Raw genomic sequence first — 24,939 nt, 5'->3', positions numbered from 1 at the left:
AAGACTATAAACTAAACCTTTGAAAACCTTTTTATTTGAAAACTTTAAAGTACAATTTAAATATACTTTCGTGTCAAAGGTTATCCGGATGAAATATTATAAGTTTGTAACACCATCGAAAAATTAAAATACAAGTGTGACATCATAAGCTGTTTTGGCAATCATACTAATCCCATATATATATATATACATATATATATATATATATATATATATGCGACACGACCAATAACTCGTTACCCGGGCATAGAAAAGAAATTTTAGTTATGAAATACAAAAAGACAAATATAAAAAATAACACTACTTACATATTTATAAATGATAAAAATTAAAAATATACGACTATAGACATGCTATAATTAGAATTTTTTTATAAAAAAAAGTGACCAACACTCTGGTGAAAATATATTTATGTAACACTAAAAACATAAAAAGTATTAAACAGACTGATTGAAATTCTACATATTATTTTGTTGACTATAGTCTATAGTCTATACATATGTCTAACTGTTATAATTGAACTCATACTAATTATAGATGATGATAACAAAGCACAATTATAAAAACAAAAACAAATTGTATATTATCAATAATGTATCACATGTTTTTTGAAATTATACTTAAATTGTAAGAAATAGTAATGAGTAAGTTAAAATGAAATTAATAATAGAATTAGTGAGACGTTATTGATAAAATTTGACATATGGTTGGATAAAAATGTTATTTTACATTAGGCTTAGTTAGGTTTTAAAAAACCTTCATATTAAAGGATTAAAAATAAAAAATTATTATATATATACATATGGTAAAAAAAAAAATTAGAGTAGATCTTCTAGCCAACATCTTTCTTCTTCATAAACACCTTTGGCGAGTCTCATTCTTCAAACGGCCGCTTAACAGTCGATGTCTCTTTTTCATTCCAAAAAACTTATGGCGCATAGTCTCCTGATAATGTCACGAACCTGGTTTGTAGTTCTAGTTTTGTTACTATATAGACAAATTTCCTCTCTGGCCAAACAAAATACGCCGCAGTAGAAATTAAGGACGAGTATAGATTATCATTCCTAATAATATTTCGCCATACAAGAACATCCTTCCTTTTAAGAGCGAAGTTGGAAGATTCAATAGTAAAGAAACTTTTAGTTTTAACTAAACTGTCTTAAATATTAGGTCATTTTGTACAAAAATGTCACAAGTTTGTCAAAACAAATTGTACATTGACCCAATTGAAAGAAAAAATAGACGACTAAAACAAACAATTTGAACAAGTAGTAACTACACTCATGTAACTTTAACCCATGTATTTTCTACTAAATACTTCGGTAGCAGGTGATTATTGCTAGTATATACTCGTACATAAAATAATAATATATAGCTAGTGGCCAATTTCAAATTACATTCACTTGTTCAAAACACCATGCAAGTGATAAATAAGTAACTACAGTAATTATGAGCCTATCACATAATCACAATACATCATCACTCCTGGAGCTGGCTCCATACTTAAAAACCACCAAACCAACACAGCAAACTCACCAGTTACAAAAACCCTAGGCACACAAACGCAAGTTTGCTGTCATAAAAAAACACAACCCAACTCTATCGTTTGCAGCTATTTGATTTCGAACGCCTATCACCTATGTTCTTTACACACTCATAATGTAACTAGATCGCACTAAAATCCATGATAATTTATACTTGTTTTAGGTACAAAAAGACGAATCAACAGCCTTTACCGATTCGCAGCTACTGAAGAATACATTTTTCGTAAAGAGCCAAAAGGTCTTTCTTGGTGGGATTCTTCAATTGAAGCAGCTCGTCACCAAACCCGCGTTTGGTGAGTTCTTCCTTGAGTTTCTTAACTTTGAACTTTGTATAATCTTCAGTGTTGACTTGTTCACTCTGGCTGTTGTCTTCATCATCTCTAAACTCAGAACCGTCTTCTGTAGGAACAACCCCTAACGGGCTCATTGAGTTCCTAGTCCTCTTGCTTAGTCTTGTTCTTCTTCCATCAACATCCATGTCTTGAACAGAATCTGTGCCCATTTCTTCAACCCTAACCCGTTTCCCATGAGAAGCCGTTCTGAGCTTACCATCCAATGCAGATTCATTAAGGCGGACTGTAGTCATTTGCTGCTGGAGCGAGTCAAGCTTCCCTTGGGTAGCTTGCAGCTGAACCGAAAGCGCTTCAGCCCGGTTACTAGCTTCTGCTCGGGCCAGCCGCTCATTCTCTAATAGGCTTTCAAGGACTTGTACAGTATTAGCCCGCTGTTTGTTGTTTGATTCTAGTAATGTCTCGATCTCTTTCTCCCTTTCACCGACCCTCGACTCTAGCAATTTAACTTTAGATACAGCTTCCATTTCAGCAACCCGGAATGTTTCCAACTCATGAGCCAGGTCTTTTGTTTGTCTTTCAAGATTCTCGATACGCCTCTCTGCACGGGCAATTTCAGTTGATCGTTCTCCTGCTAACCTTTGGATCTCACTTTTCTCTTTTTGGGCAGTGACTGCTTCTGCTCGGGCAGTATCGGCCAACTGAGTTGCTCTTTTGGTTTCCTTTTCCGCATTTCTACATCTTTCTTGCACTTCCTCAAACCGCTCAAACTCAGATCGATATTTCTGCTCTAAATGAAGTTTATCTTGCTCCAGCATCCTTGCTTCTCTTTCATAAGATTGAGCTTTGGAGTTTGCACTTTCCAACCTTTCCCCCAGCTCCTTGATTTGGTTTTTCAATAAAGAAATATCCGAATCGTAATGCTTTATCTTTGACTCTGCGGTCTAAGGATAAAAATTTATACTTATCAGACAATGCCAAATCAGTGAACACAAAAAAACATTTGAGTGAATAGAAACAAATTACATATGATCTCTCACCTTCAGTTGCAAGTTCAATGTGGTTACACATTGCTCAGCATGTTCAAGCTTTGCTGCCCGATCTTTTAATTCAGCTTCCTGCAATTTCAATTGCGGGGAAATCAAATCAAGCTTCAATCCTTTATAAAAAATAGAAGCAAAAGCCTAGAGGTGGCAAAATAAACAGGTTAGGCGGGCGGGCATGTACCAGGTGGGCAAACTGGGTAGGGTTAGATTTGGGCCCCAGATATTACACCTGCGATAGTCTAGGGTACCGAGCCGAGCTTTTATCGAGCAACTCAAGCTTGAGCTCAGCTCAATCGAGTCAAGCTATAATCGATCCCAAGCCCAAGCCCAAGCCCGAGCCCTAACTTCAAGCTCGAAATACTTATCGAGTTGAGCTCGAGGATTGTATAGCTCAGCTCGTATACTAATCAAGTTTTTCAAGCTTTAAGTATATTATATAGCTTTTCGAGCTTTATATTAGGAAGTATTTTGCTAGTTTTAGATATTTTAACCTCAACTCATGCTCATCTTTATGGTTTATGTTAATGTTTGGCTTGAATTTAAAAATGTTAATCTTAGAATCTTGAAATGATGCTATTTGTGTAGTATATGTATTAATGTTGGCTTTTAACTTACGGTAATGCTTTATTTAATATACATATATATTTTCGAGCCGAGCTTGAGCCATATTTACTAACGAGACAAGCTCGAGCCTTATACTTAAAAGCATATACGTTCGAGGTTTTCGAGTCGAGCTCGAGCCTATTTGTAACCATAACAAGCCAAGCTCAAAGCTCGCTGAGCTCGAGCCTCCTCATCTTTTTTCGATCCGAACTCGATCTCAAGCTCGGGTCAGCTCAGTTGCAACCCCTATGCATTTTTGCAGTCTGTCTAGAATGACTCTGAAAGTTTCATGTACTTAAATATATAATCAGCTTTTAACCTATTTCCTTTAAAGATAATTTTTCCTGTTAAAAATAGAATATCCGAATTGAATGATCTTATAAATGGGTGGACATTTCCAGCAGACCACTACTAACTTAAACAATGAAGATCAGATCAAGACCGGTGACACTTATTTACAAAATTGCCACTGCATGAATTCGATCGTTAGATAAGAAACCAATGGTCCAGAAGCTACCTATTCTACCTCATTGAAACTTGGCTGCCACCCCCTAACCCGCGTATTTATATATACATATATGAGAGAGAGAGAGAAAGAGTTTAAAAGAACGAGAGAAAGAGAGATAACCTTATCAGCCAATGTACCAGCAAATTCTGCTCTAATAACATCTTCTCGCTGTTGTGTTTGTTTATTTGAACGGTCTTGTACAGCAGCAGCCTTTTCAAGTGCACTCTTTGTTTCTCTAACAGCAATATCGAATTTCCGTTTCCATTCCTCTGCCTCCTCTTGAGCAGACATGATTTGTTCTTGCGCAGCAGCTAACCTAGCCTCTGCAGTACTGTTTCTTGCCTTCAGATTTGCTACTTCCGAGCCAGCCTGGTCTTCCATTGCCTTCTGCTTAGATAAGGAAACTTCATATTTTCTTTTCCATTCCAATGATTCATGTTTAGTAGTTTCGATTGTCTTTGACAGACTGGAACATCTTTCATCCAATGAGCTCGAGTTTTTCTGAAGGTTTGTTATTCTGTTCATATAATCTCGTGTGAGTTTGTTTTTGTCATTGATAGCATCCTCGTAGCGTTTCAAGTAATCAGATTTGTACTTCTCGCTGGCATCTAACTGTTTGCTAAGCAATTCCATTTTATCTTCAATCAAGCGGCACTTTTGGTGGAGCGAATTCTTTTCTGACGCAATATGATCAATTTGTTTCTTGACAAAATCAAGGATTGGACCTTCCAAACTTGAAGGTTTAACCAAAAAAAAAGTAAAAATTTGGAGAATATTTGGTTAAGTGATTTACGAAAACAAAGAAGACAAACCTCTGGCGTAAGAACAAAGTTACTTTCTGCCACTTCTCTGGACCATGTGAGGTTGCTTCATACTTTGATAAAAGCCGATCAAGAACCTACAGGAAATTTAATGAATATACTATATGTTATCTTATTATCCTATATTTAACTACTGAAAAACCACCAAAAAAAATTTGTTTGGAAGAAAAATACTATAAATCTATAAGCTTTGTAGAACATGGACAGTCAACATTGCGCAAATCTCAAACACCTATATACATTACTAAAGTAGTATTAATATACCTTAAGAACATCATCAAATTTTGTGGAAGGAGCCTGACAAGTTGTTCTTAATTCCTTTTCCATGCTCTGTATGGCATTTGAGCATTGCAAGTAAGCCTCCCTAAAGGCATTTTTTTTATAATCCTGCAACAAAATACAAGACAGTATAATAAACATAGATTGCTAAACAGAAGGCTAACACTTCCAAATTACTATAATACATGATAGTCTCACTATGGATTCTTTTATTAATATGCATTAACAATTTTAAGAAACACAACACCAAAAGATCACCTCAAAAGCCTTTCTTAAAAATCCATGAAAACGCTTTTCATATTTTTGCCTAGCAGAACCAGCACCCACAGCAATAGCATTAAAAGTAGCCACCGCCTTCTGAACAGCCTCTTCATGTGCTTCCCGCATGGCAGCCTACAAATATTTAGAGGTTCAATTATATAAAAAACACTTTTCCACCCGACCCAAATAAAAAGTAAAGATAACTAATCATACTTCCTCGGGAGGCGTTGTTCGGTCAAAGATGGACACATAGAGTTCTGTAGCTGCTTCATATGCCCTTTCACACTCTGCTTCTTCAACATTCTACAATATAAAAGATAGTTGAGATCTCCAGCATGTTTAGAAGTGAACACAAAGTAAAATGCAATTCTAATATAATATCCATGAAGCCAATAATAAGAGAATGCCATGAGAAGAAATGAATTACTTAAGAAACTAACCTGCCATGAAGAGGTAATTGTGGGCACTGCGCCATTATTAAGAGCATCTAAAAAGGACTGTGTGATACGGGAAAAGATGGGTCCAGTCATAACTGTGGCCCCAACTTGCTTTGGCTTAGTCCTCTCAAACACAAACTTAGTTAAAGCATCCAGTCCGGATTTAAACTCTGGCCTCATTTTGTCCAACTGCAATCACAAACAAAAAGGCAAAACTGAATGCACTACTTAAGCACAAGGCAAATTGTAAAAAAGCTGACAGATTACAAATAATACATCACATGTTAAATTAGAGTATCCCTGTTCATAAAAAAAGACAACTGACCGAAATCTGGTCAAGTCTCTGAAGCTCGTTCTCGTTGCTTAAAGGTCTAACAAGAGTGAAACAATCTCTATCCGGGAAAAGAGCTCGAATGGATTCTCGAATCTAGATATATAAAAGCATATGTAAGGAAAGTATAGCACGTGTAACAAGAAAGTAATATGTATATTTTAAGACCAAAGTTGCATCATCTCAATAGTGAACATACATCATATACTAAAATTTTGCCAGCAAAAACAATTGAAAGTGACATTGAGTTAAATTTGTAACCTCGTTCTTGGCAGCAACGTCTCTTACATCACCTTGAACAGGCCTCAAAGCAATCTCCAGGTAGTCACGAGGTGTTATCTTCCTATTATCCTCGGTTAAGTCCAAATAAAAGTCCTGCTAGTTGAAAATGTTGTACAAAATAACAAGAGCAGTTACCAATTTGTAACAAACATGTATAACATTAATAACTCCTAATAAACATATCAATCCCACAAGCATTTACCCTTAGAAGCCAGACAAAAATCGGGGAGAACTGGCCAAGCTCAGTAGCCGAGGCCTTTCCTCCAGAGGCTCTTACGCGAATATGCTTAGTCATTTCAGTTACAAGAGACAGGCGATCAAGTGCAGCCTCATCAATACCTCCCATCTGGAAAGAAACATAAAATTATAGATGGAGAAATAGCAATGAACAAAAAGAGTTAATACAAGAAACTGTACATCAGGCATCAACCTGGTTATATATGAACATGCTTGATAAAAGGACAGCTAGGGAGAAGATTTGTGTGCTGTATGTACCCTGTAAAATAGCCCATGCAGGGGAAAGACATATAAACAAAAAATAAGCCGAGGTTTGTTATACGCCACTTATACTTATACTTAAAACTGAATAGGATGAAAACTGACCGTTTGATCATAAGCATCTATTCCTTCGCTATCTAATAGCAAAAGGTTGTATTCGGTTCCATCAAGAGCCGTTCTCTTTATAGGAGTGCTCCACAGCCAGAGCCCTTTTGTACATGGACGATGAGTCGATGCCACCTGAAATCCACTACTCCTTCCAAGAAGCTAAAGCGTATAAAACAAAATGTTTAAACAAAGACACTCATTCACTTGTTCCACAATCACAAGGAAATACTAAAAAGATATTCGCCAGTAACAGACACAGACATATCTATTAATGTACATTAATTTATACTATATATAATGCATGAATGTCACAGACTCACGGGACCCAATATATATCAAGATGTCAACTTTAGTACTAAGGAGAACAAATGTAGAACATTAATTTAAGGATAAAACTCAACCTTGCAACTGAACCTTCCTAATGTCCGCCTCATTTAAAAATGTATTAAATCGTTACCATTTAATACCTAGATCTTTCATAATTTCCCATCTAAATCTAAACTATTCATGTTTTAGTAATATTTCAATCACTAACTTCTTTGTTTTTGATTAGCAGATTAAAACTGTTTCCTATGTAAAATTTTAGCCTCCAAGGTTGATTGGTTATTCAAACAAACAAATCAACCTAACATGCCTTACTATGGCTCTACTTCAAAAGTTCAAATTCTTTTGCTGATTGTTGTAATACCGTAAGATCGAAGTGCTCTAACTAACTATTTGTGAAATAAACCATCACAAACTTAATGATCAATAAATCATTCCCACTACACCAATTTGATCTATAGTAGCATTATACTCAAACTTCACAACTTCATGACCAACAAATCCACATACAACCCTTTACCCTAGCTTCCAAAAATTACTACAGACATACATTCAAAATTTCAAATAAGTGTCAATTAACAACCCCTAATTCTTTCCTAAAGCACCAATCTATAACAGCATTGTACTTAAACCCACAATTGTTAGATTCTGATGAGTCACAACTCAAGAAATACAAGTCAAATCAAAACACACCAAAAAGGTGGCAACTATGTAGGGGTCTCGAAGTTGCACCTGACTGGCTGACTCTTAGCATGACTTGTGATTCGGGGTGTGACTCGGCCCAAGTCGAGGTGAGTCGCTAACTCCTTCGGCTCAGGAGAAGAGCAAGAAACAAGTAACTATCATAGTCACATCGCTACCTATGTATACATTTTCGGTTTTAAAAAAATGTATATTGATGATAAATAGTTGTAGATTTTTGCTTTCACAAACATGTTACTTTATCTTAAATGTATATATATATAAAGAATATTAAAATACATATCAACTTGTTATTATCCTGACTCTTACTAGTCGAGTCACAAATCAAACTTCTGTGATTTCAAGGAGCTGACACTACGCTTAAACCTGATACCCTGCCTTTATAATCACTTTAATGTACAAAATTAAACTAATCATCAAATATACCATCCCATTACAAACAGTAAGTCTTATTTCTTTTACCTGTTCAACCTGACAGCATTGTACTCAGCTTCAGTTAAAAATGATCAGACCTTATGACCGGGCTTCAAAATATGCGCACACATTTATTAAACAAATACATTCAAAAGACCGTAAGTCTTTTTTTACCTGATTAACCTAACAGTAATGCACTCAGCTTCAATTAAAAAATGATCCCATCTTAAAACAAGCATCAAAACCACTTAAACACACACTAATAAATTATATGATACACTAAACAGTAAACTAACAATCCTTAAGCCTTTTGTTTTTACCTGATCATCTTAAAACAAGCATCAAAACCATTTAAACACACACTAATAAATTACATGATACACTAAACAGTAAACTAACAAACCTTAAGCCTTTTGTTTTTACCTGATCAACCTAACAGCATTGTGTTCAACTAATTAAATATGATCCTTGATTTTAAAAGGCCACACTAGGCGCAAGCTTTAGAGCTTTTTGGTACCCAAGGCACATGGTGTATAGACAGCGAACGCTTTATGAGCTTTTTTGAGATTTTGGATTAAACCCAAGCGCTAAAAAGCATGAGCTTTGTACAACAAAAAATTGTTTCCTTAAAAATTAAAAAAGAAAAAAATTCCTTACATTTTCTTTCACAACAAAATTGATCTCTTCTTTATTCTTTCTCAACGAGACCAACAATCTTTAGGGGGATTCTATTCAAACAGCAAATTTGGTCAAAGCCGGACTCTAACAAGCCTCTTAAAGAAGGTGTTTTGGTATTTTATGTGTTATAAACACTATATAAATAACTAATAAATTTCAGTGTGCGCCTCGCGTACGAAAAGCTTGTTGCTTTTGTGCTTCGGAAATGGACCCTGCCGCCTTCGTGCGCCTATCAAGTATCCCCTTTTAAAACCAAGAATTGATCACACCTTAAACCCTAGCTTCAAAATTACTAAGCATGCACGAATAAGTTACACTATACAATCTAACAGTCAACTAACAAAACCTTAGATATTTAATTTTACAGGAACAACCTAACGGAAACGGCATTGTATTCAGTTTCATATATAAATGATCAGATACATGAATGATAAACCCTAGCTTCACAATTACTAAAATGCATAACTAAATTATACAATTAAATAAAAAAAAAGTCAAAAATAGCAAAATTAACAAAACAGGAAACCCTAAGTGAGTGAAACTACCTGATTTAGAATAAAACTCTTGCCTTGGCGAGCACGGCCGCACACCGAAACGACGCCGACTGGCGACTTAACGAGCTGAAGTACCGAAACGGCTTCAGGATCCATATGAAACTTTCCTTTTTCATCACAGTATACTAGACGGATAGGTCTAGCTGGACCACCGTCGGTTACGGTGGATGATGATGGCGATGATGCTGACGTGTCATCGGAAGATGATTTGGAGAAAAAACGCATTGTGTGTGTTTTGGTGTAAAGTGAATAAGGATGAGTTGTGAAGAAGGGTTCGAGGGGAATAAAAAAATAAAAATAATTGGGAATGGGAGTGGTGGAGGTTTTGAAACGGAAGGCGGTCGGAGGGAAAAGAGAATATATTGTTAAAGGCTTTGTGGGCCGCACGCTCCTACTACCTTTTTGTTCTTTTTTGTTTTTAGGTGACGTCATAATGTAATTACTGCATATGAACATCCCCTCAAGTTGATTTTAAAATGAGAGGTCAAGTTATAAACATCTTAACCATTGAATTATGATCAATGGTGAATATTCAAAATATAATTTTAAATTTTGACCATTGATTATAATTCAATAGTCAATATTCTCTCAACTTTACTAGTCAAATTGGAGAGCTTGTCCAATTACTACTCGTAACTTAGTTGAAAAGTTATAATGTGCACAAAGTATCAGAAACCTTTTTAATGTGTGCGTACTTACTAAAATATTTGAAATATGTAACATGGTATACTGGTATACGTGATAACTCAAACAAATTGTCACGTGTAAGTTTTTGATTGGCCGGTCATAATTAGTTACGTAATTTAAACATTTTATCAAGTTCGTACACACAATAAGAGATTTTGATAGTTCGTGAACAATATAACATTTCGTGCTTAGTTAGCTACATTATGGCTCACTTAACTCTTTGGCTTTCATGGGTTAAACAATCTCCAGACGTTCATACGAACAATTTTAAACCTAAAACGGAGAATTAATTTATAATATTTTGGTTGTTTAGTCATTTTACTAATGTACATGTCCATCTTAAAACTCGTATTATATACTAGTTAAAGTATTTTTAGGGGGCATTTGGTAGGAGTGAATCAAAGAGAATGGAAATATAATAAAGAATGAATATAGTGGGAAAGAGAATGAGTGTTTGGAAAGAGAATGGATTCTGTCGTTTAGTACAAACAGAGAATGAATATACAAAAAATACAAAATTTTGAATAATAATTAAATTTAATATATATAACATCACTAAACCAACAAAAAAAAAAATTTCATTCCCATCAATTCTCTACATTTTATAGAGAATTGAAGGAATGGAATCGATTCTCGCTTCTTGATTCTATTTCTCATTTCCATTGCAGCCAAACATGAGAAGTCTTTCTCATTCTCTTTTCACCTTTTCCATTCCATTGTACCAAACATCCCCTTAGTTAATATTAAACTTTTTGTTTTCCTTTATTGCCATTAAATTTTTCATTTTTCCTATTAAGGGAGTGAGAAGTGTATCCCTTTTTCTCATTATTTTTTCACATTTTATCTCCTCCTATAGTCCTATCCCCTCCCTTCCCGTCATGCAATGAATGCCTCTCTCCTTCGTCTTTTCTATCTTACAAAGAATGCCCCTCATTTTTCCTCACCACCATTTTTGTTTGTTTTATTACTTTAATTTTATTTGAAAAAAAAAATCAAATTATATTAATATATTAAAAAACTTCATAAAATGGATATTTAAAAATTCTAAACCTACAACTTAATTAAAACATAAAACTAATAATAAAGTTCTCATAAAGCAAATTTCAGTATATCTATTCTTGAATCTATACATACAAAGTGAAGGATTATGTTCATATGGGAACCAATTTGTTCACATATACATTCTCATATGAACATTAAGTTATAATTTAAAAGTTTTCATGATTTTTTCAATTCAAATTATTCTCACGTAAACCTTTCCTCTATACATATAATTGTGTTTAGGTACATGGAAAATTGGAAATGTCACTTACACTTTCTTTTTTATTTAATCTAATTCCTTATGTTCACTTTCACATTCATTCAATGTTACATATACAAAAATTATTTCTTTTTTTTAATGTAAACTAAAACGACAATATAAATACCAAGACTGTTATCTCCTCCCTTTTCCCCTCATCATGATATTCATTACGAGGATTTGTGCTCACCTCCCCTCATCATGGTATCTCTTCTCTATTCGACCCACTCCCCACTCCCTAATGAAGCTTTTGGTTTTTCTACTTTATTAACTAAAGTTTATAAATATTTTATTTTTATATCTAAGGTTTTGAGTTCTAATTTAGTATTTGGCCTTTCCACTATCGCCACCAAAATTTCTAACTAATAGTTTTGTATTTTAGGATTATGATGATAAAGTTTTGATTCTTATTACTTTAACCATCAAAGTTTTTTTTGGTGAAAATTTTGGGCTTTTCCACTTTTGCCACCTAAGTTATTAGCTTATTATTTTTGTCCCACTTCAACACTTTCAACTTCGTGTTTCGTTACCAAAGTTTGTATTTTAAGATCTACAATAAATTGTTTAACTATGTGTTTTCTTTGATACGGTGGTAGCTATTGACATGAAAAATTTCCTGACCGGAGTTTGAGTCTACGTCCCGTTATTATCCCTAACCAATGGTCGGGTATAACACTTGTTAAACACATAAAACTTTTGATTAGTTAACCTGCAACGGACCAATGAACCTAATATGTATTCATCTTTGAGGCTTTGCTTCGCTAAGCCATTACATTATGTTAGGGAGTTTGACTATCGCCAAAAGATGGCTACAACTTAAGAGAATGACGATGTAGCACTTAAATGACTAGTCACCTTTTGCTTGGGTACATACAATAGGAGAAAACTGACTAAAATGACTGGCTACCTTTTACATGTGTACATATAATAGGAGGAAACTAAGAGCTTGATGCATTTAATAATACGGTTCAATTGATCCGTACAGTAGAAAACATATATCAATACACTTCTAATCAATTAGCATTGAAACAATGTCGCATTGTGCGTTGCTTACACAACTATATAATTGTGTGTTTTCCAATAATCCCTGGTCCCTCTATTCTTTCATCCTTTCAGTAGTAACTTACATTACAAAAAAATGATCTACAGTGTGGATCCCTACAACCTTAGGTTATGAGATCACCACCGTTCAAAGACCTTCTATCAATTTGTTGTCTGGTTTCACACATTTGTGTTTCACCCATGTTGCTTTTGGCACTTGGATAAGCGTTCAACCACCTCATTCCACGCTGCAGACATAAAAGTACTTGAGCAAAAGAAAGTTGCAGGTCTAAAGGTTTCGCATGATAAACGTCGGTAAAAGCATTATAAAAATTGGAAAACATACCTGGAAATTTTTTATAATCAGGATCTACTCCATTCCCATTTATATCCAAGTGATTTGGTGTGACATATTTCCCAACAGTGACCACCACACCAGACCCATCATCAAGTTCAAATACCGATTGAATAAGACCCTGATAATGATCAAGTATGTCATCAGATAACATATTTTTATGATCAGATCGTGATTTTCTAGACCATGGCATTAGAGTATCAGACCTTTCCATAAGTTTTTTCACCAACAAGAATAGCCCTACAATTGTCATGAAGTGCAGTTGCAACCTGTAAGGGGTACCGGTGGTTAGACATGTATCATTAGCATAACAAATTGAGCATAAAAAATGGTAATATTAGCGCTCACTATTTCACTTGCACTAGCAGTATTTTTGTTTACCAAAACCTGCATAAGGAAAAAAATTTAAGTTCTTAGGTTCTTGGTTTAACAACTAACACAACAAAATTGATAACAAATAAACAAAAGGGAGTAATTTTCTATAATTTCATGAACTGCCTAGTTCATATGTTTTAGTAATATACGATTACTTGGAAGAATTTCACAACACTCATCATTATAAAGGGCTATGACTTTATAAAGTTAAGAAGATCGTAAATATATGTTAACTGCCGCTTGTGATAAAAATAAGGTCCCCACATAGACGAAAAAAGTAATGCTAGAGTAGTACTGTAAATAACATACAATAAGTGGAGATGTAATAAGAGGCACATTTTCTGCTACTATACTTTTTACGTTCTGAGGTTCCCTTCCAGCAGTATATATCACCTGTCAATTGCCCATCATTAGAAAGCAAATAATTGTGTGCAAGATAGAAACAGCAATACAGCATGAAAGAAGTCGATTGAATACAGTAATACTTTAATGACAAATACATGGAAATGAAGGCTTTATATCAGATAAAACCATCGTACTTCCTACTATTATCATTCAAATCCCTACAACTTTTTTGTTCTAGTAAAACACCTATAGTTCATTTTTTTGGTCTTCAAACATAGACATAACCAGAAAATATGACGTTTGAAAAAGACCGTTCAATCCCATTATACCTTCCTAGTTTTATTACTTCACACCCTTGAATTTTTATGTTTGAACTAGACAAGAAAATGTTGGGGTACCGTCAATACAATAAATGTTTAGAAGCTTAGTGATATTTATATAAGGATAAATTGCCTTAAAAAAAAGGGAACTTAATTTTATTTTTTTTTCACAATAAAGGGGTAAAAATTTTGTGACAATAAAAGGGGTCACTAGGCAAGTAAAGGGGTACCACCATAAACCACTGCAAAATACACCACCATAAACCACCACACTTGAACATTATTTTACCCCCTTATATGTTTCAAATGTATTAGTGAGCCTCTCATTTGTTTCAAATTGGTTAATGACCCTTTTTATTGTCGCAAATTAACGCTACCCCTTTATTGCGAAAAAGAAAATTAATTACCCCGTTTTAGGCAATTTCTCCTACATATAAACAACCAAAATAATAAATTAAAAATTCATTACTTGTACGAATAAAAAAGTGTGTTAGATCACTTACTGTATTCCCTTCATTTAAAAATAGTTTGGCAATTTCAATACCCTCCTGAACTAATCCACCAAGATTATCTCTAAGATCAAGAACAAAGAATGAGGCACCCATGTCTTGAAGTCTCTTCATTGCTGAAAATATCCCCGTCAAGTTTAGCATTATACATGGCATTCAGAGGCGATTATTGTATATTCAAAATGAAATTTACCTGTGACCAAATCTTTTCTAGCAAGTGCATTGAACTCTTTTAGACGGACATATCCAACAGAAGTATTTCCATTATTTATTTGTTCCAACCGATAAAAAACGGGCGTCTTAGCAACAAGTTGTCTCTGTACCTGGAGAGACTGTTCGGGACCACAATTTCCATGCTTAACCTAAAAAATATGAATTTTATTCAAATGTTCAGCTAATGGAATCAAATAAGAATAACTATTAATTATCATTCAATTAGGATAACCACCATGATCTTCACAGATGTGTCACTGGGCCCTTGTAATAATGACAAAGCTTCAAAGCCCGATTTCCCCTTCACATCTACTCCATTTACAGATAATAGTTCATCTCCCTGAAAGAAATATATAATTCAAAAAGGGTGTTCTGCTATAGTAAAATATAATTCGATATTGAAATGTAAGCACCTGTCTGACTCCGGCTTTATATGCGGGCCCATCCAAAATGAGACCTAAAACCTTCAGTTTTACTTCACCACTTTCATCGGGAATTTCCCGAAGGTTAATTCCAATTCCAGACATGTCATACCTTGCCATCTTTGAGAACTTTATATACCAATGGAAGGAACAAATGCCATGGAATAAGACACTGGAAGTTTGTAATGAAAACAACAATTATAAATGATATCGATTTCGAACTTTAAAAGCGTTTGCAGAATGTTAAAGGAGTGTTTGGCATTCCATTGTGAAAGTAATTATCTGATTATTGCATCTTCAAGTCACAAATAAAAAATTTCTAGTGTTTATGTATGCTGAAACTGATTTGGAAAATCCATTCATTTAGGGGTCAATTATCTGTACTGGATAATCGATGTAGAAGTAACTAGAAGAAAACTGCTACAGATTATTTACCTACTGAGTCATTGAATGTTTGCAATTTTTCATACACATCATCTGATTATCACAACTTCAAACACTATCCCCTGCTACCCGTTTTATTACAACTAATTATCCAACTTTAGCTATTCAATATTGCATAATCACTTGCATCAGTATCAGGTACAAAAAAAGTAGAAAAACATTTGATACACCCACCAGAAAACCCTAAAGCTGGCCCATATAAAATTATGTGTAGTTCAATGATTATAAAAGCAGAGATTTTAAAAACAGATTCAACACACAGAAAAAATTACTAAATTACAGGTGTACTGTTAGCAAAACGCAAAACACCAAATAGAGGAGAACAAATAAGACTTGTGAGAATCAACTACCTCGTCGGGAGAAAGAAACCGAGTATAAGGATCACCTAAGCTAGACAACATTCTCCGGATTACGTCATGAGCTTTAGATCTTGTTGGCAGTGATGTACTCATAACATCTTCTTTCTTTTGCTATAATGAAAACAGTACATCTATCATAAACAAACCTTTTGCTATAATGAAAACAGTACATCTATCATAAAGGAACCACAACAAATAGTTCAATTACACCAGAAAGTAACTTGCTTTCACCCTTTTAGTCACTGTATGTAACCAAAAAATGTATTCTTTTATGACATGAAATACGATACATTTTCAGCTACTATCATTTTATGTAACTTCCTATAACAGATAAATGGTTACATGGAGGCCACCACATCATCAGAAAAACTTGTACGTGAAAGTACTTGCAGTCTTGCATATAATGGGAAGAAAGGAAACAAAAGAAAGTATTTTACCTAGACTTTTTGTTACATACGATGACAAAACAGGTGAAAGCAAGTTAATTTTTGCTGTACTTATCCCTATAACTAAATCACTTTGAGGGCTCAGGATTTGCATATAGTTTTGAGTTGAGAGTTTACAAATGTAGCCTAGTGTAACCTGAAAACTATGGTTTCCTACTTAAAATGCCGTTATTACATGTATCTAACTCGCAATATTGTTGTTGTCCATTACCGATAGTATTTTTGCTTAATGCTGACATGACATCCATATAAGTTGCAACATCATCTATCACACCACCAATTTACAAGTCTTAGTCAATAGCAGTTACTTAAAAGTTGGATACACACAATAGCAAATACTTAAAGTAGTATACATACTATCGATTTCAGTCTCTAGTTATATACACTTCCAAGCACTTAACCGACACTCTATTCCAATTTTTATAAAACACAAAACCCAATTCGAAGTGTTACGGATAGGTATTCACATTTTGAGATTTTAGCACTTCAAAAATGCAAAATCCCAAACACCTCATTTTGTTCAAAACCATGAAATGGGCAATCCACAATATACAACAAGATTCAATTTTTCGACCAATTCGATAATCTAAGTTGGTAAAATCAGTAATTACATACTAAGTGTTACGGATAGGAGTTCTCACTCTAAGACGTAAGCACTTAAAAATAAGCAAAACATCCCAAACACACAATTTTATTTAAAACCATGAAATGGGCAATCCACAATATACAACAAGATTCAATTTTTCGAACAATCAGATAAAATAAGTTAGTAAAATCAAGATATACATACAAGCCAAGATTGCGGTGACCATCGGGTGTGATCAGAAGCAAGAAAACTATCATTAACAATCTGCCAAGCTTCTTTGACAATATCTTCATTTGTGACTAATTCAGGAGCCTTTTGGAGCATTCTTTCTTGTTCAATTCGTTGGTCTTGTTCGGTACATTCTGGATTGACGAAAGAAGAAGCGAAAGAAGGGGGCGGTGGAAGTGGAGAAAAGGGTGAGAAGAAGAGGTTGATGGAGATTGCAGCTCCGGTCAAGGAATGGAGTAAAGATGGCTTGTGGGTATGGTGGGGAAGTGGGTGGTGAATGGTGGTTTGTGGTGGTGGTGGGAGTGGTAAGGAAGGAGATGATGGGTTGCAGAGGAACACCCTCATCTTCTTCACTCTGTGTGTTTACTGTGTGTGCAAAGCTGTGTGAGAGTTGGTAGTAATCTTGTCACTTGGTTCGTTACTCGTTAGTATTTGAGAGATTAACGGGTCGGGTTATTGAATTTGTTGTTTTTGTAGAAGGGGAATGATTTGTGGAGGGATAAGTACCTGAGAATGTAATGAACTATGTAAGAATGTTTATGTTATGTAATGAACTACTTAGATGTTTATTATGTAATGAACTTTTAAATCCTATTTATTGGATGCAACCGGGTATATGTGGCAACCATATAAGCTGTCACTTGTAAGTTTTTGATTAGTCGGATACATCCAATAACTTGGATTTGATAGTTCATTACATACACTAAACATCCAAGTAGTTCATTACACAATATAAACATTCATGCATAGTTCATTATATTCTCAGACATTTATCCCTTTGTGAAATGATTTTTATACTATGTTTCAGAGTTTTTCCTTTAACATCCCAACATAAAATACATTTAGTAATGTAACGAAAAAAAAAAATGTGTGGATCATCATTTTTTTGTAAAACAAGATCAGATTATATGTGGAATTCAACAGGATATATACCATTTGGTACAAAAGACTTTTTTTTATCAAAAAATTGACAATGTTCGACTCTTTAAGGAAAATCATTTTAATATGTTTTATATAATACATTTGCATACCAATCTTCAAAAACAATTGAAAAATACAAATAATTTTAAATATATATATATATATGAAAGTTATTTTTAGTACAAGAGTTTGAAAAAGTACAAAAAGTACAAGGTATTTTCCCCTCTTTCTTCCTTCCATCTTCCCCACCACCACCATGATCATCTCCGACCACCACCATGATCCTCCGGCTACGGCGACTATCTCCGGCGAGACTTACACATGTGTAAGTACAACCCTTTTTTTTAGCATTTTAGGGTTTAAAAATTCTAGGTTTTTTCCTTCGCGAAACAACCACCACCAGCCTCCATCATCTCCAACCAACCCAACTACGACGCCGACATCAAGGGTTTTGCCCGTACCATAGCAAACCGTCACCATCTTTTGGATCGCCGCCCATCAAATCCATATGATTCCCATATGCGTCCCTTGACGGTCAGCTTAGAATGGATGAGGGCCTCTGGCCCGTACCGTATCCACCCAAAAACGAACCTGATTATTGCCGGAAAGTTAACTTACACATGTGTAAGTTGTACTTACACATGTGTAAGTCTCGCCGGAGATGGTCGCCGTCGCCAAAGGATCATGGTAGTGGTCGGAGATGATCATGGTGGTGGTGGTGGTGGTGGTGGTGGGAGATGGAAGGAACAAGCATGTGTAAGTTAACTTACACATGTACTTTTTGTACTTTTTAAATGCTTGTAATATAAATAACCCACCCCCATATACACACACACACACACACACATAGAAGAAAAGGACGCGACCACCCTGCTTAACTTCGTCGTCAATGGGTGGACATTGGAGCTTCTACACCAAATAGACGCTGAGGTTGTAATGGAACCGCACTATGTCGTCCGAGTCGTTTCTTCCACGCCGGCGACATTTTAGCCACATTACATATACTCATAAAGTGTGGACAACATGGAAGATAGGACTTTGAAGACATGGTGTGGTACCATTACAATCTCAGCGTCCTTTTGGTGTATATCGTTCGGGTCGTTTTTTCCACGCCGACGATATTTTAGCCACATTACATATACTCATAAAGCGTAGACAACGTGGAAGATAGGACCTCGACGACGTGGTGTGGTACCATTACAATCTCAACGTCCTTATGGTCGAAGCTGAAGAAGAAATGGAGTGGTTGGCTATCGTTCTATTTTCTTGAATATTTTATTGTTTCTTCCTTATTTTTCAATGTATTCGTCTAAAGAAGATGGAGTATATATATTATATTGATATGATATATATCCAAAAAGATGGAGTATGAGTATGACTTTAATAAGTAGTGTGAAGTAGATGGAGTAGGATGACCGAGAAGGATGACTTTGTTGTTTGTACTTTGTGAAACAACTTGTGTACATCAACTAGTTTATTTATATCACTAAAATATAAATCAATACGTAGTAAACAAATTATCCCATTATTTTTTTTTTATTTGGTTTTCCTGTTTCAATATGTTTTCCATTGGTAGCTCTCTGCACATAGAACGAATATTTTGTATTTTACATACATACTGAAATGTGTGTTATTTCTAACTTAAATGTATTTTAATATAAAACTATGTTATGTTTTTATTAATAAATTAAATATGTTGTATTTTATAAACATACAAATATGGTATAGTGTGGTATGACGTATAGTGTGACTGTAGGGTGGTCTAACGTGACAATGATGAATGCTCTTAGCATTTGACCAACATGTGATCTCAAATCTTTTAAAGATATCAAATTTTAGTGATTTTATATATGTATACAATATACATATATCCGGCCATCCGGGTATCTATGGGTTGATTGTGTGTGAACTCATATGTAAATGGCAGTATAACTTTGAGGTATGACGTACCACTAATCCAACAGGATATGATCTTTTGGGTAAATATATATATAGAGATAAATAAAGGAATGAGATGGTGAAAGTCGGACAGATACTATCCAAGCCTATGTACATATTTCATGAATCTCCAATTTCATATGTAAAGCTGAAATATGATTATGTAACAATCCACGGAAGCCAATCATACTCGAAATAAACATATATAGATACTTTATTCCTTCACGCCGCAAAAAAGGTAAGCAATTAAACAACGTACTAGCTTTACTTGATACATTTGGAAGACCATTTTTCTTATTTTCTGCATAAATAAACAATGACATTGAAAGAAATGACAACTGAAACCTAAAGTCAGACTTTTATGCTACCATCGCTAGCAAATATGATGCTTGTGAAAACTTAGTAAATCTGGATGAGAGATCCAATCTAACCACTTTTCTTCATAAACCCTTGGAATGAACCTCCCACCCCTGCCCCGACAGCTTCTGCAAAATATTTTACCTGAAAGGGTTGCCCAGAATAGAAGTTATAGTTCAGATTGTATATAAGGTCATGTCATCAAATAGATTACCAATTACACACCTCTTGAAATGTCTTCTTTAAATCAAAGGCATCTCTGACTCGGTCATTCAAAAATAGCCATGTATCATGAAAATCTGAAGAAGAGAAAAACACCATGATCAATAGCTACAGTAGATAAGACTACACACCACAAGGCCACAAGTGATTAGTCACTCTACTATTCACTCCTACAAAACCACTATTTAATTACACCACTGTAAGGTTAGCCATAACTGCATCATTCATGACAAAAGTTTTGACATATAAATAACTTGCAATCAGTGATATCCATATATAGATAATTCTGAAGTATGTAATTAAATTCTAGGATTATGATCAGTGCCGAGAGGTCCATCAATCTATATGACTATATCTAACAGTGATTAGTATCATTCAATTGGAGATTAGGAGTCTAGGACCAGTCTTAAACTCTAAGGATCTTTTCCTCAGTCCAATAAAAACATAACGATGATAATGTTGAGAAGTTGTTCAAGTTAGTTGGCAACTTCTAGTGAAGTAAAGACATGAGTAGATGACAGTGGAGAAAATAAACCTGTGGAGTTATCAGTGAGCATATATACTTCAGTTGTTGAGTATATCCCACCAAGAACAGTGCGCTTAAGGTACCAATCCACACCGGTGTCTTCATCATTTGAAGCATGCCAGAACTCATCAACCAGCATTGCTCGTTGTTTAAAGCTTGTAGGGAAGTTTGATGGTTGAGCCTATAAGAACCCCATAGTTGCAATTATTATTTAGGGTAGGATATGGTAGGGACTAGGGAAGGGTGATGTAGACTGTAAACAACAAAATAAAGTAATGAGTCAGATGACCTGAATGCTTAGAGCTTGAGGCCATTTGGATATGTATGGAGCTTGCATTTGTAACCTGAATTTGACAAGCTTTGCTATGCGCTCACTTGGTACCAAGTCTTGTAAATTTAAGTCACCGGAGTCAATGACGTCAATAAGGTGCTGCAAACACTGGTCCATAAAATACTGTAACAAGTGGAAAGTTAGGAGAACAGAGAAATCAAGAGTGAGCATTTGGTTATATTGATTGGACTGAAACGAAGGAAGAAGATAGGAATAAACCTCAACAAGAACAGCTTGTTTACGTGGAATAGAACCAACAATGGAAGGGGAAACACCAACATCCCTAGCACCTGCAATCAACGCTGCTTCGCTCCATCCCAACTTCATCTGCAATTATTTAGTTAATAACAACGTTATTGGGGCAATCATCTTCACATATATTGTCAAGTGAGTATGAATGTCAATGTGAAGTGTTACTATATTTATTGAACGGGCATATCTTAAGCTGATTAGCTACTAGTGCGTTAAATAACATAATTATTGAAAGGGGGGGTACCACGTGGAGAAGGGAAGCAGCAAGGACTCGAGATTGTTCATCTTCGTAACTGCCAGTGCTAACGTTCCTTTTCCTCCTCCTATCTCCTTTTGATGTTGTTGAATCATTAAAAGAATTATTGTTATTGATATTTTGGAATTCCAATCCATTTCCTGATGATATAATTGGGGGTATTTCGGGTTCTCTTTTGATAGGCGGCGGCGGAGGTGGGGCTTCTGATGATATGAAACGAATTCCTCCGCCACCAAAACTTCCAATTTGATGACGAGATGTGATTTGATGATTTGGATTTCTGATAATCTGAGAAGAACAACAACGAGAGGTGGTTATTGTTTGTTTATTGCCGCTAATAATTGCTCGTAACCCTTTCGCTACCGCCCGCCGATACATTCTCTCTCTTGATCTCAAGAGGTAGGTTTCGGTATAATTATAATTATAATAATAAATATTGGTAAGAAGAAGAATGGACTACAGTAACTATACACACAAGACACGATCGCCAAGAGGATGGGAATGGAACACCTCATAGAATTACTCCCTCATAATCTCATATAATGTGTTTATTTACTCGATTATTGTCCCGCGTAATACGCGGGTAAATATATTATTATACTTATATATATATTTAAAATACTATTTTTTTAATTAATAGTTAACAAATTAAAATATTCAATTTCACTTTATTAACATTTGTTTTTTTTACCTTGATAATTTCACAAACACTTATTGTGTTGCTCATTAAGTCTTACTGATTAAAAAAAATTATTCAATGTCAAAAGTTATTGCTTATCCATGTCATCACAAATATCTCAATGTCATTCGAATTTTCATGTCAAATCATAAAAAATATCACACATGACACATTCTTTAGATGGTGCAAAGGCATACAACCTTATAAACCGAGTTGCAAGATTGCCACCATCAAGCCAATGAACATTCCAAAATCTTGTTTTATTTTCACTCCCAACTGTTCTTTAATAACATCCTAAGGGGGCTAGCAATCGGGTGTGCCTCAGAGAATGAGGAACATATATTTTTTCATATATTATTACCATTTGTTTACACGGGAACGTAGACTCGAAACCTTGAATCACATTGATGATTTTAAACCTCACGTAATTCAGATTTTAAACCACATGTCATATTCATTTGTAAATATCAATGCTAAATTAAGAATGTCCAGACCACCAAAACTTAAACCACCCACTTTTTTACCTGACAATTGCTTTCTAGTAGATCCATTACCTTTTCCGAGTTCAACCCCCCTCCTCCCTTACCCCTTCCACCAAAAAAATGAAGTTGTGATCTTTATCAATCGAAAGAGAGAAAAATAATATATCCTAAATACTTTGAATTACCGAGTTAGAATATATCATAGACAACGCATTAGTATTGAGTTGAGATTTTATTCTATAATAACTTTGCAAAATTTTTGAAATAAAACCTTGGATGGAGTCCCACTCCAATTTGGTGAATCTTGTCTTATTTTCACTCCCAACTGTTTTTTAATAACATCTTAAGGGGGCAAGCAATCGAATGTGCCTCAGAGATTGAGGAACATATATTTGCCCATATATTATTACCATTTGTTTTACATAGGAACGCAGACTTTCAGAACCATGAATCACATTGATGATTTTAACCTAACGTAATTCAGATTTTGAACCACATGTCATATATCAGTTTGTACATATCAATGCTAAGTTAAGAGTATCTAGACCACCAAAACCTAAACCACCAACTTTTTAACCTGACAATTGTCTTCCAGTAGATCCATTACATTTCATTTTCCGAGTTCGACCCTCCCTCCCCCTCCTCCCTTACCCCTTCCACACAAAAAAATGAAATTGTGATCTTTATTAATCGAAATAAAGAAAAATAATATATCATAATTATTTTGAATTGTCGAGTTAAAATCCATCATAGACAACGCATTAGTATTGAGTTTAGACTTTATTGTATAATAACTTTGCAAAATTTATGAAATGTAACCATGGATGGAGTCCGACTCCAATTTTTGTACAATGTAAACTTTTTTAAGAGTATATTTGTAATTTTGTTCCTACAAAATATTAATAAATAAAGAATACATACAAACATTGACTTTGTTGTCATTAGTCTCTTTTTTAATAGTACATCACTTGGTTGGAAACAATAGTCTTGAGATAAACCTCTCTATTGGTAGAGCAAAAATTTTAAGTTGTTTTGATTTTTAATAGAATAGGAAAAAAAAAACAGGTTGGAAAATTGTTTTTTTTTTGTTTGGGTGAATGTACACTACATTGATGATATAGTTGTATATAAAAACGTTATATTTTTTTTTTTCAAATTCTTTTATAATATTAATCACATTAGTCACGCATATTTACAAGCTAAATTATATATCATTAATTTCGATAATTTATTTTATTTTGTTTAATAGAGTGCAACTTCTCTATCACCACATGCTCAAAAATTGCAGATCAATGTTAAAAGTTGATGTTCTCAAAGTTGTTACTCACCTAAGCTAAACTCGGCCTTCTAAACACTACAGTTGATAATTTGACTAAACTAGAAATTATATATATATATATATATATATAATATAATATTGTAGATACAGGGTTTTACAACATTATTAATATTCAATTTTACCTTTTCATGGTTTAAAATATACTCCCCCATCCCATTAAAAGTGTCAACTTTTATTTTGTCAAAGTATTTCTTTTGTATCCTTGACTACAAATTTTTTTTATTGCATTATATAATATTTGATAAGTTATACTCAATGAAAACATATCGAAACCTCTATCAACTCATATAACTTTCATCAAATATTATACATTGTAAATAAAAATA

General features: G+C 34.4%; 3 protein-coding genes across 4 annotated transcripts; all 3 read right to left on the bottom strand.

The window, feature by feature from the left end:
• Positions 1-1,353: 1,353 nt before the first annotated feature.
• Positions 1,354-10,030, bottom strand: LOC122596261 (guanylate-binding protein 3-like). Its single transcript, XM_043768811.1, has 14 exons — positions 9,672-10,030; positions 7,006-7,167; positions 6,833-6,898; positions 6,605-6,748; positions 6,382-6,495; positions 6,115-6,216; positions 5,793-5,978; positions 5,566-5,655; positions 5,350-5,484; positions 5,077-5,199; positions 4,804-4,889; positions 4,112-4,724; positions 2,875-2,952; positions 1,354-2,778 (listed from the first exon to the last, which is right to left on the bottom strand). The coding sequence occupies exons 1-14, from the start codon at positions 9,903-9,905 to the stop codon at positions 1,747-1,749; spliced, it is 3,165 nt and encodes a 1,054-aa protein (XP_043624746.1). The 5' UTR covers positions 9,906-10,030; the 3' UTR covers positions 1,354-1,746.
• A 2,567-nt stretch (positions 10,031-12,597) lies between these two features.
• Positions 12,598-17,695, bottom strand: LOC122596041 (carboxyl-terminal-processing peptidase 1, chloroplastic). 2 transcript variants are annotated; one of them, XM_043768543.1, is made up of 11 exons: positions 17,287-17,695; positions 16,042-16,161; positions 15,239-15,376; positions 15,061-15,165; positions 14,806-14,974; positions 14,607-14,728; positions 13,748-13,831; positions 13,412-13,450; positions 13,270-13,332; positions 13,055-13,184; positions 12,598-12,956 (listed from the first exon to the last, which is right to left on the bottom strand). In XM_043768543.1, the coding sequence occupies exons 1-11, from the start codon at positions 17,653-17,655 to the stop codon at positions 12,904-12,906; spliced, it is 1,392 nt and encodes a 463-aa protein (XP_043624478.1). In that variant the 5' UTR covers positions 17,656-17,695; the 3' UTR covers positions 12,598-12,903. The 2 variants fall into 2 exon arrangements, with proteins under 2 accessions (XP_043624478.1, XP_043624479.1); XM_043768544.1 differs by lacking the exon at positions 17,287-17,695 and having other exon boundaries at positions 15,239-15,419; positions 16,042-16,131.
• A 2,661-nt stretch (positions 17,696-20,356) lies between these two features.
• On the bottom strand, positions 20,357-22,602 carry LOC122595870 (ubiquinone biosynthesis protein COQ9-B, mitochondrial). The gene is made up of 6 exons (XM_043768334.1): positions 22,102-22,602; positions 21,825-21,932; positions 21,564-21,728; positions 21,284-21,455; positions 20,752-20,825; positions 20,357-20,670 (listed from the first exon to the last, which is right to left on the bottom strand). Exons 1-6 carry the CDS (start codon positions 22,489-22,491, stop codon positions 20,596-20,598), a joined length of 984 nt encoding a protein of 327 aa, XP_043624269.1. The 5' UTR covers positions 22,492-22,602; the 3' UTR covers positions 20,357-20,595.
• Between the last annotated feature and the right edge of the window lie 2,337 nt (positions 22,603-24,939).

The sequence above is a fragment of the Erigeron canadensis genome, chromosome 4, assembly GCF_010389155.1.
Source record: "Erigeron canadensis isolate Cc75 chromosome 4, C_canadensis_v1, whole genome shotgun sequence".
NCBI lineage: Eukaryota > Viridiplantae > Streptophyta > Magnoliopsida > Asterales > Asteraceae > Erigeron > Erigeron canadensis.
This window is presented reverse-complemented; position numbering and strand designations above follow the sequence as displayed.